This window comes from Raphanus sativus, chromosome 9 (genome assembly GCF_000801105.2).
Source record: "Raphanus sativus cultivar WK10039 chromosome 9, ASM80110v3, whole genome shotgun sequence".
In the NCBI taxonomy this organism is placed as follows: Eukaryota; Viridiplantae; Streptophyta; class Magnoliopsida; order Brassicales; family Brassicaceae; genus Raphanus; species Raphanus sativus.
Window position 1 is genome coordinate 8,450,019 of NC_079519.1, and position 16,907 is coordinate 8,466,925.

The 16,907-nt window shown below is 30.6% G+C and overlaps 1 protein-coding gene and 1 long non-coding RNA gene across 15 annotated transcripts; both read left to right on the plus strand.

Annotated features, from left to right (window-relative positions):
• Nucleotides 1–3,711: 3,711 nt before the first annotated feature.
• LOC108825935 (probable long-chain-alcohol O-fatty-acyltransferase 5) lies at nucleotides 3,712–4,855 on the plus strand. Its single transcript, XM_018599301.2, has one exon. The coding sequence runs from the start codon at nucleotides 3,786–3,788 to the stop codon at nucleotides 4,785–4,787; it is 1,002 nt and encodes a 333-aa protein (XP_018454803.1). The 5' UTR covers nucleotides 3,712–3,785; the 3' UTR covers nucleotides 4,788–4,855.
• A 615-nt stretch (nucleotides 4,856–5,470) lies between these two features.
• LOC108827224 (uncharacterized) lies at nucleotides 5,471–9,677 on the plus strand. 14 transcript variants are annotated; one of them, XR_008938464.1, is made up of 12 exons: nucleotides 5,471–5,574; nucleotides 5,670–6,068; nucleotides 6,155–6,252; nucleotides 6,557–6,670; nucleotides 6,814–7,514; nucleotides 7,674–7,808; nucleotides 7,935–7,989; nucleotides 8,090–8,144; nucleotides 8,341–8,514; nucleotides 8,749–8,926; nucleotides 9,034–9,110; nucleotides 9,199–9,418. It is a non-coding gene; the product is annotated as an uncharacterized LOC108827224 (long non-coding RNA). The 14 variants fall into 14 exon arrangements; XR_008938472.1 differs by lacking the exon at nucleotides 5,471–5,574 and having other exon boundaries at nucleotides 5,639–6,068; nucleotides 6,814–7,362; nucleotides 7,457–7,514; nucleotides 7,681–7,808; XR_008938466.1 differs by lacking the exon at nucleotides 5,471–5,574 and adding an exon at nucleotides 9,425–9,677 and having other exon boundaries at nucleotides 5,640–6,068; nucleotides 9,199–9,293.
• Nucleotides 9,678–16,907: the final 7,230 nt, after the last annotated feature.

Sequence of the window (16,907 nt, forward strand, 5' to 3'; positions counted from 1 at the left end):
GGTCTTTTGCAGGTTTTACTGAACTTTTAAATAATAAATTTTTCTTAAAATTCAAACCAGATTAAATTTGGGTTACCATGTTTACCAGTTCAACTGCGGATTCTGATCAGATTTCAAAACACCGGTTAAAACCCATAGAGATGAGATTTTAAGCGAAAATATTAATATAATTTAAGAACACAATGATACATAGCCAACTCTTTAGTCCAGTGGCATAAGTTTTTCTGTTCATAACTCTTAACGGCGATCTATGTAATATTTTTCATAGTTACAATGTCATAGTAAATCAGCTTTAAAAAAAAACTCTTAAGGGTGTGCAGATTTGTTTGTCTGATTATCCTCCTTTCATTTTATTTTGATAATAACTCAAACAATCAGATTTTGTTTCCTTTTTTGACAATCTTAATTTCCATTTATATATATTAGATTATTTGTTTATCTGGAAAGTTAAAAGGTTTTAAACATTTACATTTCGTATTATATATTCTTTATATATTATTTGAGAATCTTTTAGGGAAAATTTGGAAAAAAATACTCTTATTTGAGATTTTAATTTGAAAACTACACTTTTGTGTAATTATTTTGAAAACTATACTTTCAGTAAATGTAAATGACTAAGTTACCCAATCTCAATATCTGAAATTATTATGATATATTTTTGTCTTAATAATTATTCAAATATTTAACTTAATAAATTCAACAAGAATTTACTTTGTTTTACAACAATGCAATTATTATCTATCCGATATCTTAGTAAAATATATCTGAAATTTATTCATTTTAAAGAAATCAAAGTCTCGTTTATCTTCTCTTTAATCTTTTAAATTCTCCATTTTTGCCAGCATCTTCTCCTTCCTCTCATTCACAAGTTTATATATCTTCACTCATGTTCTTAGATTTTTTTTGTCACTTGTTCTTAGATTATCTCTATAAATTTAGAAAAGGATTCTCTCATGACATCAAACTTAGATTAACAGTGTCTAACTATGCTTGTTGTTGTGTTCTGAAATTAGTTATGCTTTTGTGTTCAACTTATAGAACAAGACGCTCTGGTTTCTTCACTGTACAACTTATTTAAGCATTTGAGTTTGTCGAAAACATATGCAATGATATTGGAGAAAGCACAAGAGCTCATCAAAGGATGAATTGGACAGAGAACTAGTGAAAAAGAAATATATAAATATAAGAAATCTTTTGTGATTCATCTGCACGTTAAGTTCCTGGTTGTAATTAGATTTTAAAAACTCCAAACGGAAACAACCTAGAAACCCATAGTAATTCATGAGCTAAAAAACAGAAATATTATTAAATAGAAAAATAAACTAAAGAATATTCCATCGAAAAAACTATAAACTTAGATTTATCTTAAACATAAGTATTATTATTATTGTTGTTGTGTTTTTGAATTTGTATTTTATTTATCAGAGTAATTAATCTGGAGAAAAATGTCTTTTCATATCTGATAAAGTGTAGTTTTCAAAAAACAGAAAATGAAATGTATTTTCAAATTTCAAACTATAAATAAGGTATTTTTCAAATTATCCCAATCTTTTATGCTATTTGGTATTAAATCACAATATCATTTTCTTCTATTTAGAATCTTTTATGGTATTTGGTATTATTTATTGATTTCGGTTTCGTTTACTATGTTTGTGAATAATGATATCTTTCGTTTAGAATCTTTTATATATACATACATATATATATATATATATATATATATATATATATATATATATATATAACTCACGAGATTTACGATCTATCAATGGTTGGAGAAATAAACAAGGATTAGGCATGGGCATTCGGGGTCCCAATCGGGTTTCGGTTTTTCGGGTTTATCAAAATCAGCCCCATTCGGATTATTTGAAAGTTCGGTTCGGTACCGGTTCGGGTTCTATCGGGTTCGGGTTGGGGTTAGTAAATCTTCAAAGAACCGGTATAACCCAATATACTTTCGGGTTCGGGTCCCAATCGGTTTTTTGGTTTAAAAATATCCGATTTATACCTATTTTGTAACCAAAACCTAAGTAAAATTGGTTTGTTTTGGTTTCAAATACCTAATTTGTACCTCTTTGTAACTAAAACATAAGTAAAATCGATTTAAAATTAAGAAACGAACATCAACCATGATAATTCAAAATTAAACGAAAGAAAAACATATTTATTGATAAAAGAAAACTAAATAAATAAAATCATAAAATGAAAACCACGACCTCATGAAATGAGAAACATTGTTTAATGAAAATAAAATCTAAATCTAAATATTTCAAAATTTAACAGCCACCTTTAACCATCAACCTTCATATAATAGAACCACCAATATTTATGTAATACATAAATATTTTAGATGTTCAATATATCTTAATGTATTTTGAACACATATTAGAAATTGAGATCATATTTGGTATAAGACCTTTCTAGGGTTTTGAATGTTTCGGGTTCTATCGGATATCCATTTAAATTCGGGTTCGGTTCGGATAATACCCATAACCCGAAATACCAAAAAACAAGATCCATTCGGTATTTAAGTCGGGTTCGGATCGGTTCGGATTCATTTTTATCGGATCGGATTCGGTTCGGATTTTCGGGTTCGGTTTATTTGCCCAGCCCTAACAAGGATAATTCTCCATTTTGAGTTCTCGTTAGAGGGAAGCATTCTGTTGTTGTATTTTAGGTGCCATGACACTTAGGAGTTAGGACTGGCACTGATCTTTTCCAATTTTGTCGAGCAATTTGGCAATCTGAAGTTTTTCTAGAATTACTATCAACCTTTTGTAATCCGTCCCAAGATTTTAATATGTCAAATAATCAGGCCTGACTTAAATGGTACCAAGAGCTTGTGCTCATTTTGTTGTTGTGATTTAGGCGCCATGACCTAAAATCGGGATCTTAATATTTATAATTTTTAGCAAAATAGGACCTTAGTTTTAGAAAGAAAAGAAGATGACCCTGTACGAATATGCCATGAGCACAAGGGGTAAGCAAGAGTAACAGACACTGTAAATGATGCAACATAGTGTAACTTTATGAGTTGTGATATATAGAAAGATTTAAGATAATTGATTTGGTTTTCTACGTCATCAAAATGCACTATCTTTTTTGGTATACAACCATTTAGAACTCTAAAATTAAACATTCCTGAAATAGAGTAATATAAGGATGGTTATCTATCAGAAAATGATTTGTGATAGCGTGCGAGTGAGATTAAAACACGAAAAAGGCCATGTATTGATTGTAAAATTAGTAAACATGATTTTAGAGACGCGCATCCACTGGACAGGATGAACCCCACAGGTCGAATGAACAAGCGTTGGAGATCCATTAACTGTGGACGATCGGAGCATTACACATACACTTTCCATTGCCCAGAGATATGAGATATATAGTGAAGGATATTGGTCTGGTTATTTTCGGAGTAGCATAGCTATTGATATATTTATATAAATTTGCTCTATATTTTCGAATAAATTTATTAGAATTACCAGAAAAGGGAGAGCCGATACCCAAAATGACCGGAACATTATCCGATCCTCGCCTTTGTTTTTGACAAAGCTATCCAATCCTTGTCACATGGAGGCATTAATAACTTATCAACACTCAATTGCTCAACAACTACCCATTTACTCGATATTTAATACTATCGTCATTGTACGTATTTACTCTTTCACCCACTTTTATGTATTCGATGCTACCACTGTTTACAAACAACTAGAACTTACCATTAAAAGGCCTTAAAACCTCTGTGATTGCCAAAAAACTCATCAACACAAAGAGCTGAGAAAATGGAGCAAGAACTCAAAAACTTGATCAATGTATGGATCTCTGCAGTAATCTCCATATCTTATTGTTACTACATATCACCTAGAATCAAATCTGGTGTTCCACGGTTACTCTCTCTTTGTCCTGTCCTTGCTTTGTTTCTTGTTCTTCCTCTGTGTTTCTCTTCTGTGCATCTATCTTTAATCACGGCATTTTTCCTCACATGGCTCGCCAACTTTAAACTTATTCTCTTCTCGTTTGACAAAGGTCCTCTAACCCCAATCCCTGCAAGTCTCTCTAGATTCATCTGCTTTACTTGCTTCCCAATCAAAGCTCAGCAAAACCCTAAATCTCAAAACCAACACTTGCCCAAAATGGTGTTTGCCATTAAAGTTGGCATATCAGGTTTGGTATTACATTTGTATGGCTACAGAAAGAATATGTCTCCAGCTCTGCTTTTGGCTCTCTATTTTGTGCACCTCTACTTAGAGATTGAAATAATTTTATCATTCGTCAAATATGTTGTTTGTTTCTTTCTTGGATGTGACCTCGAACCACAGTCCAACAAACCATACTTAGCCACATCTCTACAAGATTTCTGGGGTCGACGGTGGAACCTCATGGTTCCAGCGATTCTCCGACCAGCAGTTTACGCCCCAATGCGGCGAGTTTCTGAACGCGGAATGAGCTCTGGTTGGGCTTTGTTTCCTGGGATTTTAGCGGCGTTCATCGTCTCAGGATTGGTTCATGAGCTGCTCTTCTTCTATTTAACTCGTGAGATGCCAACATGGGAAGTTACTTTGTTCTTCGTCTTACATGGTGTTTGCACTGCCGCGGAACTGGCCGTGAAGAAGAAGACGATGGTGATACAGCGGTGGCAGCTGAGTCCGGTTCTATCGAGGCTGCTCACTGTCGGGTTCGTGTTTGTGACGGGTGGGTGGTTGTTTACACCTCAGCTTATAAGGAGCGGTGTGTTAGAGAGATTCACCAATGAAGCTTTATTGGTTGTTGATTTTTTTAGTTAGAAGTTGTTTATGTTGTTGGGGATATTTTTAACTAGTGTTGAATAAGCACAAAAGTTTTTGCGTTGTTTTACCCTATTGTTGCTTGAATCCATATATGAAATGCTGCTTGTTTCGATTTAGAATAAACAAGAACCAATGATCTAATTAGAAAAATACGGAAAATTTTGACAATAAATACATGATTTTCTGTGTTTAGATATTTCTCATAATTTTTAACCAATCAAAATTTAGTAGACATAATTAATATTTTTGAAGTTTACAGTTTGTCACTAATACATTTAAAATGTAAAATATGAATTTTTTAGAAATATTTTTTTTAAAACATAGATCATTTTGAAATAGGTGGAGTATTAATTTAGGGTATTATTTTTAGTAGAACTACTTAACTACTTATTTAATTTGACAGATTTGATTATTTATATTAAATTTTAATAATCATAAATATATTAATAATAAATCAATTTTAACAATAAATTTGATTTTTTTTTATTTTTAGTTATGGCAAAATCTGTTGAGAAAAAATCTAACAAATCCTACCAAACATTTTAATTTTTTTTATAAAATAATGCATTAGTTAATTTGTTATTAGTAATATAATATTATTATGATAAATATTAGTTAAAAATTCATAAAACAAATAAAATAATAATTATGACAAAATTATGTTATTTTTATACATTTATCATTATAGTACATCTTATATATAAAGAAGACTTCTATTCTCTTCTCCTCTTGCCACGTCATCAAATAGGGCAAGGAAAACACGCCACGCGTCCATCTCTTTTACGTAATGCAATCTTTCTTTTATCTGGACTTTTATGTTCGTTTGTTTTGTGGGCTCTCTTCTAAAAGTTCATATCTGGCCCATGCATCCTCTTTTAGGGTTTGATCTGATACGACCACACCTGCACTCGGCTCCTCCTCACTCACTCTTCGTCTCCTAAAGCCTCCGACCACCGCCTCTGTAACGGCATTGGGCTTTTGAGTAGTGTAGTCTCCGGTTATATTTATGTGCTACGTTTGTGGTGGGTTTATTAAAGGCAACATCACTTTTCCACTTATTCATCATTTACTCTCCTTTTCAATTAGTAATCAAATGAAAAATTCAGTTGTTGAGATCTTGAAGAATCTGAGAGGATTTTAAATTGAGAGACGAAGGCTTTGCTGGGATGTAAAGAGGGTGAGGTAAAGGAGAAGAGAGAACGCGGTGGGAGTGATATTGGTGGTGAATCTAGCTGGCAGCGATGAAGTAGGGGACATAGATGATTGCGATCGTGGCAGGTGTGTTGTTGATCACAACATAAGAGATAAGTATTTTTATGAGTGAGTGATTGAATGATTATAATGGTAGCTTATTTTGTTTGCAGTAAATTGTCAAGAGTAATACTGAACAGATTTTGCCATGTCTGCACCTGCTAAAAAAAATTATACAGAAGCTAAGCCAAGGAGAAAGATCTAATGCTTGGTAAGTTTTAAGTGTTTAAATGCTGGTTTCAATGATCTAAACCAACCTTAGTGAATCCAGATTTTGTTTACAAGTGTGCTTCCTATATGATTGCCTTTCAACTTGGTTGCGGCAGAAAAAGATTAAAGATATTTCTTGAGAAGATTAATGTGAATTCGCAGAAATTTCGACAAACTATGAAGATTAAGTGGCTGCTAATTCTAAGATTTTTTTAAGAATACTATGGACTACTTCTCTAAGATAGTGTTGTTTGACAACAAGGCACACTGTCTCACATAATTATGTTTCTCTGTCTCCTTCTCAGGGATATGGGTTTCGACATGGGTGGAGTTTTTGGCAAGTTATCGTCATCTAAAATTGACATATCGGACTTTGATTTCTCAAGCCCAGTCAGGAAAACCACAAAGACGAAAGAAAGGTATAGTGGAAGTCTAAAACAGAAAAATGATTTGTTTGCCTTCTTTTGTGATTTTGATGCGTACGTATCCACTAATTATTTTTAAATGAAATCCTATCTATGTTAATCTGAAGTAACTTAGCAATATGCTTTTCTGCAAGCAGGTTAGGCGACTATGAACTTCATTCAAGCCCACGGAAGAAGGCAAACGAGAGTAGGACGACCAAGTCCACAGATTCCAAACTCCAAAGAGTTCACTGCTACAAGAAGAACTGATATGTCTGACTCTGTGGACATCATTCCAGACTTACTAACAACTAGACAAGTGGCCTCCAGGAGTCCAGGGACAAATACCGATGTCAAGGAAAATGATTCAGCTGACAACGTCTACAGATAGTATGAGCAGACACTGGAAACAAGCTGATATTATTTCCAATAGAGCGTGAAATTCTCTATGGAGATGGAATCACCTCAGCATCTAACGATGAGAGCCTCACGAGTTCATACAATGAGTGGAAAACTTCAGTCCGCCAACATTTCACCATCGAAGAAAATAAACAGCATCACCTCGCCATTACATTCTTCTGAGACTGCACATACTGCATGAAGTAGAGAAACCATTCTATGAAATATGTAGTTCTGCTGCGAAAGTAGATTCTCCTAGGGATCCAAAACAGATTGCCAACAATAAAAAGATTACACCACGAGATCAGGTTATGAAGCAACGAGTATAAATACACCATCTTCCAGCGATGAACAGCACAGCTCACCGTAACGTCTCCTTCTCCTCTGTTTCTGAAAATCTAGGAATGCCAAGAAAGGTGGAAAGTTTATGGGGATCGATATAGTTCTGGTAGATGAGAAGGTAAATTGCCTCTTTGGAAACGTTTATTCTTAAAAGTATTGGAGTTTTGCTTCCAACGCATATTCTTTCTCTTATAGATCGAGAAGGCACTGAATCTTTTGTTACTTTCTCTTATTGTAATAGATAACGGTGTTTATAATGTCTTCTTTTTTATTAAAGGATGCAGTCTACAATGATTCAGTGATGGATTAGAGTCCACAGAGTTGAACATGTTCCAATGCCTACTCAGAGAGGGAGGTAGTTATCAGCTGAGTTCATTTGATGTGACAAAGAGCAATCAGTACTCTCAGAGAGGTATGTAGTCATTTTATATCCATTGTTTGATTTGTGTCTCTCAATTCTATTCTGGTATTTTTCGTATCTTTCTTAGCACTCATTCAGCATAAAGTTTAGGATCAATTTCTAATGTTTTCTTTACAGCCAGAAAATCACGGCAAGCTCAAGCTCGGCTCTTACGAGGGTACTATGTTTCTTGGTGCGTGCTTATATTGGTTCTTTTTCTTCATGATCAGTTGTGGGTTTCAGATATAGATGAGTGTTGCCTAAAGTTTTTGTTTTGCACTTCTGTTGTGCAGGTTAGTTAGACGGACTTAGATTAGCAGATTGGTGCTTCCCTCCTTCAGTCAATAGGTGGTTACATATCTGACTTTGAGATCGTTACGTCTGCTAGAAATTACAGACTTTCTCTTTATGTTTTCATACCGACAAAACCATCTCTTTGCTACATGGTTGATTGGGCAAGTAAAATGTCTAATAGGAAAATATGAATAATATTTTAGTGATTGTGAATCGTTTCTTCTTTTTTTTTTCACTATCTGCTTTCCAGCTTATGACCGAGAGATTAAAGCCAGATTTCGCGTATTGCCCAACTCCAATGGAACATGGATAGTACATGGTAGTTTCACCTTGAAGTATTTGCTCTTATCTCTCAGTTTCCTTAGCCAGTTAGTACAAATGATTATCATCATGGTCATAGACATGTCTGGTGAAGTAAGCCAACGTAAGTGTGATCAATAAAAATCAGATATTTTCTTTCCATCTCTTTGTTATCATTTTTGTCATTATTTGGTTGATTTTACTGCTGTTCACTTCTGTTTTGGGCTCCAGATGTATGGCCAGTGTGTTTACAATCTATTACGTGCACTTAATTTTTTCCATGTGTTACTCTCATTCGTCAAGTCATTATTATTTGGACTGTATAGTTTTCATTTATGCCCTACTCTTATCAACGCAGACAGACTTTCACCAGCAATAGCTTCCAAGAATTCGAAAGCGAAGGCGTCTCTCTCATCACACGTGTTCTTTGATGATGTGGTTCCCGAAATTTGCATTGACACTTTGTATCCGATGTGGTGTATAACCACAGCGATATTTCTGGAGGGGTTTCCTCGAGTCCAAAATCTGAGTCAAAGGTATTTTTGCTTTACTTTAATTATTTTTTTGGTTTCCTTTTCGTTTTCCTCAGACTGTTGTGATTCGTTTGTCACTAACCAGTGTCGACGCAAATTTTGTTTGTCAGGTGGTTGATGCTTGTGGTGTGAACAAATCACTGAAGAATGTGGTTTTAAAGAATGTGACAACATGATCGTCGAAGAGGTGTGTATGAGTTACTCTGAACCTTTGTTTGTTATAAGTGGTTTGAATTTGGTGATTGTAAAATTTACTGTATTTTGCGTGTGAGTAGCTGGAGTTGGTGTGGCATGACTCAACCAATGGCTCGATCAAGACTGACACTCAGTTAGATGGCCTCAATGGAAATGAACCATCTTAGTTCTAGAAGTGAATCAGATGCCTTTTCCAGTCAATGATTTATATATATGTTTTTCCTACAAATTTGTATACATGCTTAAATATAACGGTTTCAGCTAGAAATAAACTAAATAAATTTGGTTTTCATTTTTTAATTTCAGATGTGTTATGGTCAGCGGTTAATGAGACTTTAAGAAAGCAAAACAAGTTGTTTTAGTGCCTTCAATTATTTCCAAACAGAAGCTTCCAATTATATATAGGCACATACACTTCAAGTATCAATTGGGAGTCAAGGGCCGCTATACAAATCAGATTATGAAAGTTGTTTTTTTTCTTTTGTATATCTATATTGAATCAAAACAATGAGAAGAATTGTAACTTTATGATGTCTTTCTATTTTTTAGTTGTGTCTGTTTCACCTATTTTCTTAATGAAAGAGCTTGCAGCTAAGAAAATATGGTTTTTCTTCCAACTCTAATGTCGATTTTTAATAAAAGAAAGAAAATAAGGATTACATATGATTAAATCACGCATAATGTAAGAGAATGAGTAAAACTAGATAACTTTAAATTAAACAAATAAATCAACAATTCTACACCATCAAAATAAAAATAGAATAAAACTTTATATAAACAATTTTATTAACCGTAAAGAAAAATTTAGTTAATAGTAATGAAATGACACTGAATAAAAAATAACAATTACTAAAATAATGATTCATACTAAATTACTAATATAGAACAAAAAGTTAAATAAAAACAAATATTAAAAAAAATCAAAAATATTACTCTAACAATTTAGATTATTTTTAAATTATCACCCCGCCCGTAGGGCGGGCCGACCCTAGTATTATATTAAAATAGAGGTGCTCTATGAACTAAATATGAAAATTATATTAAATTAGTAGATTACCCTATTTTTAAAAATGCTTTCATTTAAATAAATTATCATTTATTTTTCAAACGGGTTAAATTCATAAACTATGTAATATTTGATGCAAAAACTAAAATTATTATCATATTTTAAACTTTTATTTACAACTATATATTGTGTTTTTGTTTATTTTGAAACTCAAATCAATATATTATCTAAAAAGTATTATATACAAAATATAATAATACATAACTAACTTTTTTATGACCCTAATATCTGGATGCTTCTGAAAGAGATCCGATTAGCACTTAATGACCGTCTACCGGAGGAAAGTCAGTGAGCCCACCGAAGGCATCTAGGGGGCCGTCCTTTTCACCTCTTTTTAATTGACGGTGGCCGGGACTTGAACCTATATCTGACATTTTAGTTCATGTATTATTTACAAAATATGTAGCTAAAATTTTAAAATTCTAATGATTAATTAAAGATATCAATGAATAATTAATTTTAATTATAAATTTAATATTTATTTTTATCATAACAAAATTTGTTGAGAAAATATTTAGGAAAAGTCTTAGCAAAATGTAAATATATAGTTTATAAAATAATAAATTAATTTAGTGAAAAAAAATTCAAAAATCATATAATCTCCCAAACTCCAAAATGGCTCTGTAATTATCCAAATTTTCTTGACGAAGTACACAATTTGAAATATAAATATTAAAAACTCAAAATAATAACATTTCAGATTTTATAAAAATAAGATCATAGATACTAAAATATAATTTTTTGAAAGGTGACAAAAAAAAACAAATTAGGTTATAAGAATCAAAACTGATATAATATTTTGATATGTTATTTAATAATAAAAATTAGAAAATTTAATACCATAACATCCAAAATATCCTATATTGATAAAAATTACTAAAATAATATGAAAGTACTACTATGTATACAATTTACTAAAGTAATAGAGTATGTATACAGAAAGTAACGTTGTAAACCATTTATTTACTAGACCCATATTACTTTAGTAAATTGTAACGTTGCTTTCTGTTACTTTTTTGAAACTAAACAGTCATAAAATCATATTTTATGATATTAGATCTTGTTTATTTACTAAATGCAAACTCATTTTTTTATCCACGAGGCACATTTGTATAGAATATATTTTTGTATTTTTCAGTATCCATTAAAAAGCCCGATTTAGTTTTTATGTTTATAGGTTACATTTAATAAATATTAATAATAACAAATAAATTACATTATAATTACTAAGAATAAAATTTTATAATTTAAAACTCATGAAACAATTTTTATGAGTATACATCTTTTATATCATGTCCAACATAAAAGTATATTTTAAATACATAAACTCAACAAAACTATAAATAGATTAGATTATATTATATTAAACTACATAATCTTACAATTAAAAAAAATTGACCAAATTTTTTAAAAGAAACAAATCTCGCGCTTTGAAAGCGCGGATCAAAATTTAGTATAACATTAAATATTAATCATAGGATTATTGGAATAAGCAAAAGTGTGACTGATATACTGATCCGATTTCTACTGAGCTAGGTTGCTAGAAACAACGAGAGTTAGTCCAAATAACTTAATTAACATATCAAATTGAATTTTAATATATTTTTAGAGAAATTGGTCGTTCAGCGAGAGTTGACCTACGAGGATCTAGACTTAGGAGGTTTGTTGGAGCAAGAGTTGGACAACTGATAATTGAATTTGAGTTCTAGGATTGAACATAATAAACCCTTAGCAACTATTGATCTGAGTTTTGATCGTGTGCTTTTTTATTTTCCTCGATCTAGTGTTTTTCCTATCTGTTTACAAACTGATATTTGTGTTCTGTGCTATTTACTGACTTCTATTTCTGTTTTAACGTTTCATGCAGCTGATAGTCTATTGTGTGATCTACGCTCCATGTGGATTCGACCTCCAAATACTACAATATTTCTCTTATTTGAGAGAGTTCCTTTGAGGTAATTTGAGCATATCAAATTGGCGCCGTTACTGAGGAGTTACCGAGGAGTGTTTGATTCACCACTAAACTAGGTGAAAATGTAAAGTCTAGATCTTATTTTTCTTTGTTACTTAAAAAATTTCTTTGTTCCGTTTAGGTGCATATTCAACAGTAGTAGAAGCAAGTAAAGTGAGCTCTTTGACCATCTCGATCCTGCTCATCTTGAGCGCACGATTGGCCACCAAAAGCAGGTAGCATCGATCGACGGTCCAACCAGTGGTGAATCTACGTTGTCTAAGCTGGAGGCAACTGCCCCACAAAAATCTAAAAAATTAATTTATTTGCATAAGGGACAGCAAGACTTTTGTAGCATAGTTGGTTTCATTAATGTGTTTGACCCCTTTAAACCTTGGTTCAAACCCCCTCCTCCACCTTTTTCTCCTTTTATTTATTTTATGTCCCCACTAAGTTTTCATTCTAGATTCGCCACTGGGTCCAACAACATGACGCCATCACTCAACCAGCATCACTTGACGCCCAAGCTTGACGCCCAAGCAGAACCGATCGACGCCCACGCTTTACATGCGTAAATGGTCACACATCTTGATTATATTTGTCTTTTATCAGATATAATTAACTCAATAAATAGTTGTGAAGTTTATATGCTTGTATAATGCATTTAAATAGATAAGATTTAAAAAATATATATTAATTTATAGTAAAGTTATGTTTGATTGTTTTGGAGATTTACATGAAAACTTGTAAGCTCATTTGAAAAGTATTAATTAATCTGATAAATTGATTTTGTAGTTGTTAACTACCACTAAAAAATTAGTAAAGCTCTTAGGTAAATATTATTGTGATCTTGATAATTTATTTTCTTAATTTTTAATAGATTGTAATTTTTTTTGTTTTTTTGTTGGTTAATATCCTTAGGTAATATATTATCCTATTGATAAATATATACCAATATTTTCGTATTATTTTTATGTTATTGTTTAAGATGTAATCTAATGTACATATTATTTTTAAATTTATTGAAAACTTCACCTATTTAGATAATTTATTTTTATTTCTTATAAATCATGTTTTCTAAATATTTTTCTTGCATTAATTAGTGTAAGATGTTTCTTAATTTGGTATGCTATATGAACCTAATTTTATTGTGTTTCATGTTAGAGATTTATGAGAACTAATAGTAGTTTGATTCATTGTTAGCATTCATAATCTTTAAAAAGAAATTGTACACTACATTCATATTAGGTTTGTGTCATGATATTGTTTTATTAATTGAAATGAATAATGTTTTGATTGTAATTGACTAAAAAGGTTTATGTTAAAAACATAAAACAAGAATATTGATGATTTTCTTGTTTTTATGCGTAAACGAATTCACAAATTTGTTTTGAGTAATGAAAAACATTTTGAAACTCACAACACAAACTGTCTTAATAATACATTTACACAGAAATGGATTAATCTTACAAGCAATTCTTTTTTAAAAAAATTATTAACTTTACCAGATAAAACAATACATCCAACAATAGATTTATTTTCTGTTTACTGTCACTTCATTTTAAATTTATTTTGTTTTCATCTTATTGATATTAATTTTCCTTTTATTTTAAATAAAAATATATTTCAAAATATAATATTAAAATAAATGAAGATGTTGAATTGGTAAATATATGTGACAATTTTAAACATTATGTAATTTCAACTTTTAAAATAATATGCATTTTAAATTTTATAGATTTGATTCTTTATAAGTTTTGTATTCTTTCTAAAAAATTAGTTAATTTTTTGTTGATTTTTCTTAATTTTTCAATAGTTAGTATCTATATCAAGTTATCCTTTTCGACAATTTCTGTTTGTTAGCTTCTCTTATTTTATATAAATTTCTATTTTATTTTGAAATCAAAAATTAGAAAGTTAAAACTTTTAAAATCTTCAAATTTTAAATTATATCTCCATCCATTTTACGAAAAATGTAATTTTGAAGTTTATCACATAAATTAAAAAATATTAAAATGCGTTTTGATCTTTATAATTAAATATTTTTAACCAATAGTATAAATTAAATTATTTATAATATATATAAATTTTGAAATTAATATTAAGGTTAAAATATGTATAAATTTCACTGAAAATATAAAGTGATTTTGTAATAAGAAAAAAATGTCAAAATAACTTTCTTTTTGAAACAGAGGACGTACTCCCTCTGTTCCTAAATATAGGATTTTCTACACTTTTCACGTTTATTAAGACTATAATAATTATTTGCACTTTATTTAATTATTTATATCACTTACACACTTTCCAATAACTGTCTACCAATAAAGTTTAATCAGTTCAACTTTTAATAAAAAAAAACCTCAAAAGTATACAAAACTACCTTAAAAATATAGAAAATCTTATATTGTGGAACAAAGAAAAACTCCAAAAAATCCTATATTTAGGAACAGAGGGAGTATGTATTTTAAAAATTTATGAATATGATTTTTTAAGTTTCATATTCTTTAACAAACAGTTAGCTAATTTTCCAAAAACCAGTACCCTCACCAAGTTGATTCCTTTCAACAAATTTTTCTCTTGTTAGCTTACCTTATTTTCTATTATATTTTATTTTATTTTGGAAATTAACATCTTAAGAATAATAAATTAAACTAAAACATTTTTTGAATTTTATATAGTATAGATATTATTTTATTTTGGAACAACTTAAATTTTATATGGTATATATATTTTTATAAAATATTTTCTCTATGAATATTAAATTACAATGCTAATTTGACATATTTCAGTGTTTTAAAGTTATATGTGAACATTCACAATACCATATAACATAATTTCGAAACTTTTTTGTGTTTTAAATTCAAATAGTCATTTTGAATTGCTGCATTTTTTAAGAATATCTTTATTTGTTTGTTAGATTTTTTATAATAAATTTCTAAATTTTTGAATATTGAGCATATATCTTAATTTAGTCCTCTAATAATTTAAAATAATTATTTACAATGGTTGTTGTTATGGTGAAAATAAAAACACAAACTGAAATATATATTATGTACAAAATAATTAAATATAGTATTACCTTATTTAGTTTAGTCAAATATAAAATTTCGCGAGTTCAATTTTAGAGAAACAAAATTAATAATTATTCTTAGAAAAGTAATGCAAAAAATTAATTATTTAGTATGTTGTTTTATTTTAAAATAATTTAATAAAAACAGCATGTTAATATATAAATAGTACAATCACATCAAATTATAAAATTATGAATATAATATGTTGTAAAAATAAAAACAATATTATAAAATATTTATATTATAAAATAATATATTCTACTCTATGTAAATTATAAAACATAAAAATATACATAGATTTTTAATAAAACCAGCGATTTATGAATTTACGTTGAACATAGTTAAATCAATTATTGTAAAAAATAATATTTTATTGGGACTCGTTTCTTTTAATCAATACTATTAAAACAGAAGCATAAAGTTGGACTTGCTTCTAGGTAAATCAATTATTGTAAAAAATAATATTTTATTGGGACTCGTTTCTTTTAATCTATACTATTAAAACATAAGCATTTCTAAAAAATCTACTTATACAAGGTTGTTTGGACTTATTCATTAGACTACTAATATTTTGGTCTTACCTTAAATATAGACTAATAATATATTACCATATATTTCTCTAACAATATTTACATTAATGAGTTTACAACTATGTCATTGCTTTTTATTATATGTTTATATTAATTCTATTAAAACATCCTATTGATAAATGATTGGTCTAACTATTTTTTCCCCTACATAATCTCAAAAAACTAATTCGTAGGCGGTTATAGTAATGTCACTATCTTGCAGTTATTTTTTTTTTTGATTGAATATAAAATTTATTGATCAAAATTGAGACTGAATTTACAAAGGAGACTTTACTGATCTAATGTGTAAAGAATAAAAGAATGATCTTCTAAACTGCAGTAATAGTAAACCATCTTCTGAGCAAGCCTTCTAGTTTGTGTTTCCCCCTATACTTCAAAAATGAAATACGGTTCTTCACCATTTTCCCTATGTTCTTTGTGATCAGCGCTACTGACATGTTGGCACCACCATGTCTCCTTGAGTTTCTTTCTCTCCACAGCATGTAGATAGCTGTCTGAAACACTAACCGGATGAGGACAGTGTCGAGCTGGTTCCTGTTTGGCCTCATTATCGAAGTGACTGTATCAGCCCAGTCCGGCGTAATTGCTGCTCCAAGCAATCGTTCTGCTACATTCGTCCAAACCGTGAAAGTATACGGGCAAGCAAAGAATAAATGATCTCTACTTTCATCCTTTTCCCCACAGTAAACACAAACCTGCTCAACTCCCCAGCTACGCATTCTTATCCCAGTAGATAATCTATCTTTAAACGCTAGCCAGACCATAAAAGATTGACGAGGGATTGCTTGAGGGAACCACACTATTCGATGCCATGGGAGTACGGCTTTCTCAGCTCTCAGGTATTTCCAGGTTTTAGACGCTGAGAACACTGGTTTAAAATCGTCATGGCCATGTCTCCATAGAACTATATCCGGTCCCAAAGTAGCTACCGGTCGAGCTGTCAATGCAAGTTTGTCGCATAGTTGGGGGTATCTCCTGTGGGCACATCTCCGAATATTCCATCCATCCTCGCTAGCTACTTCTGCAAGAGTAGCAGACCTTTGAACCCCAAGATAGCGCAGGCCTAGCTCCCCTGTTACATCTATCAGCTTACCCATCTCCAACCAGTTGT

Coding starts and splice junctions, on each gene's coding strand:
- LOC108825935 (XM_018599301.2), top strand. CDS start 3,786: ATGGAGCAAGAACTCAAAAACTTGATCAATGTATGGATCTCTGCAGTA.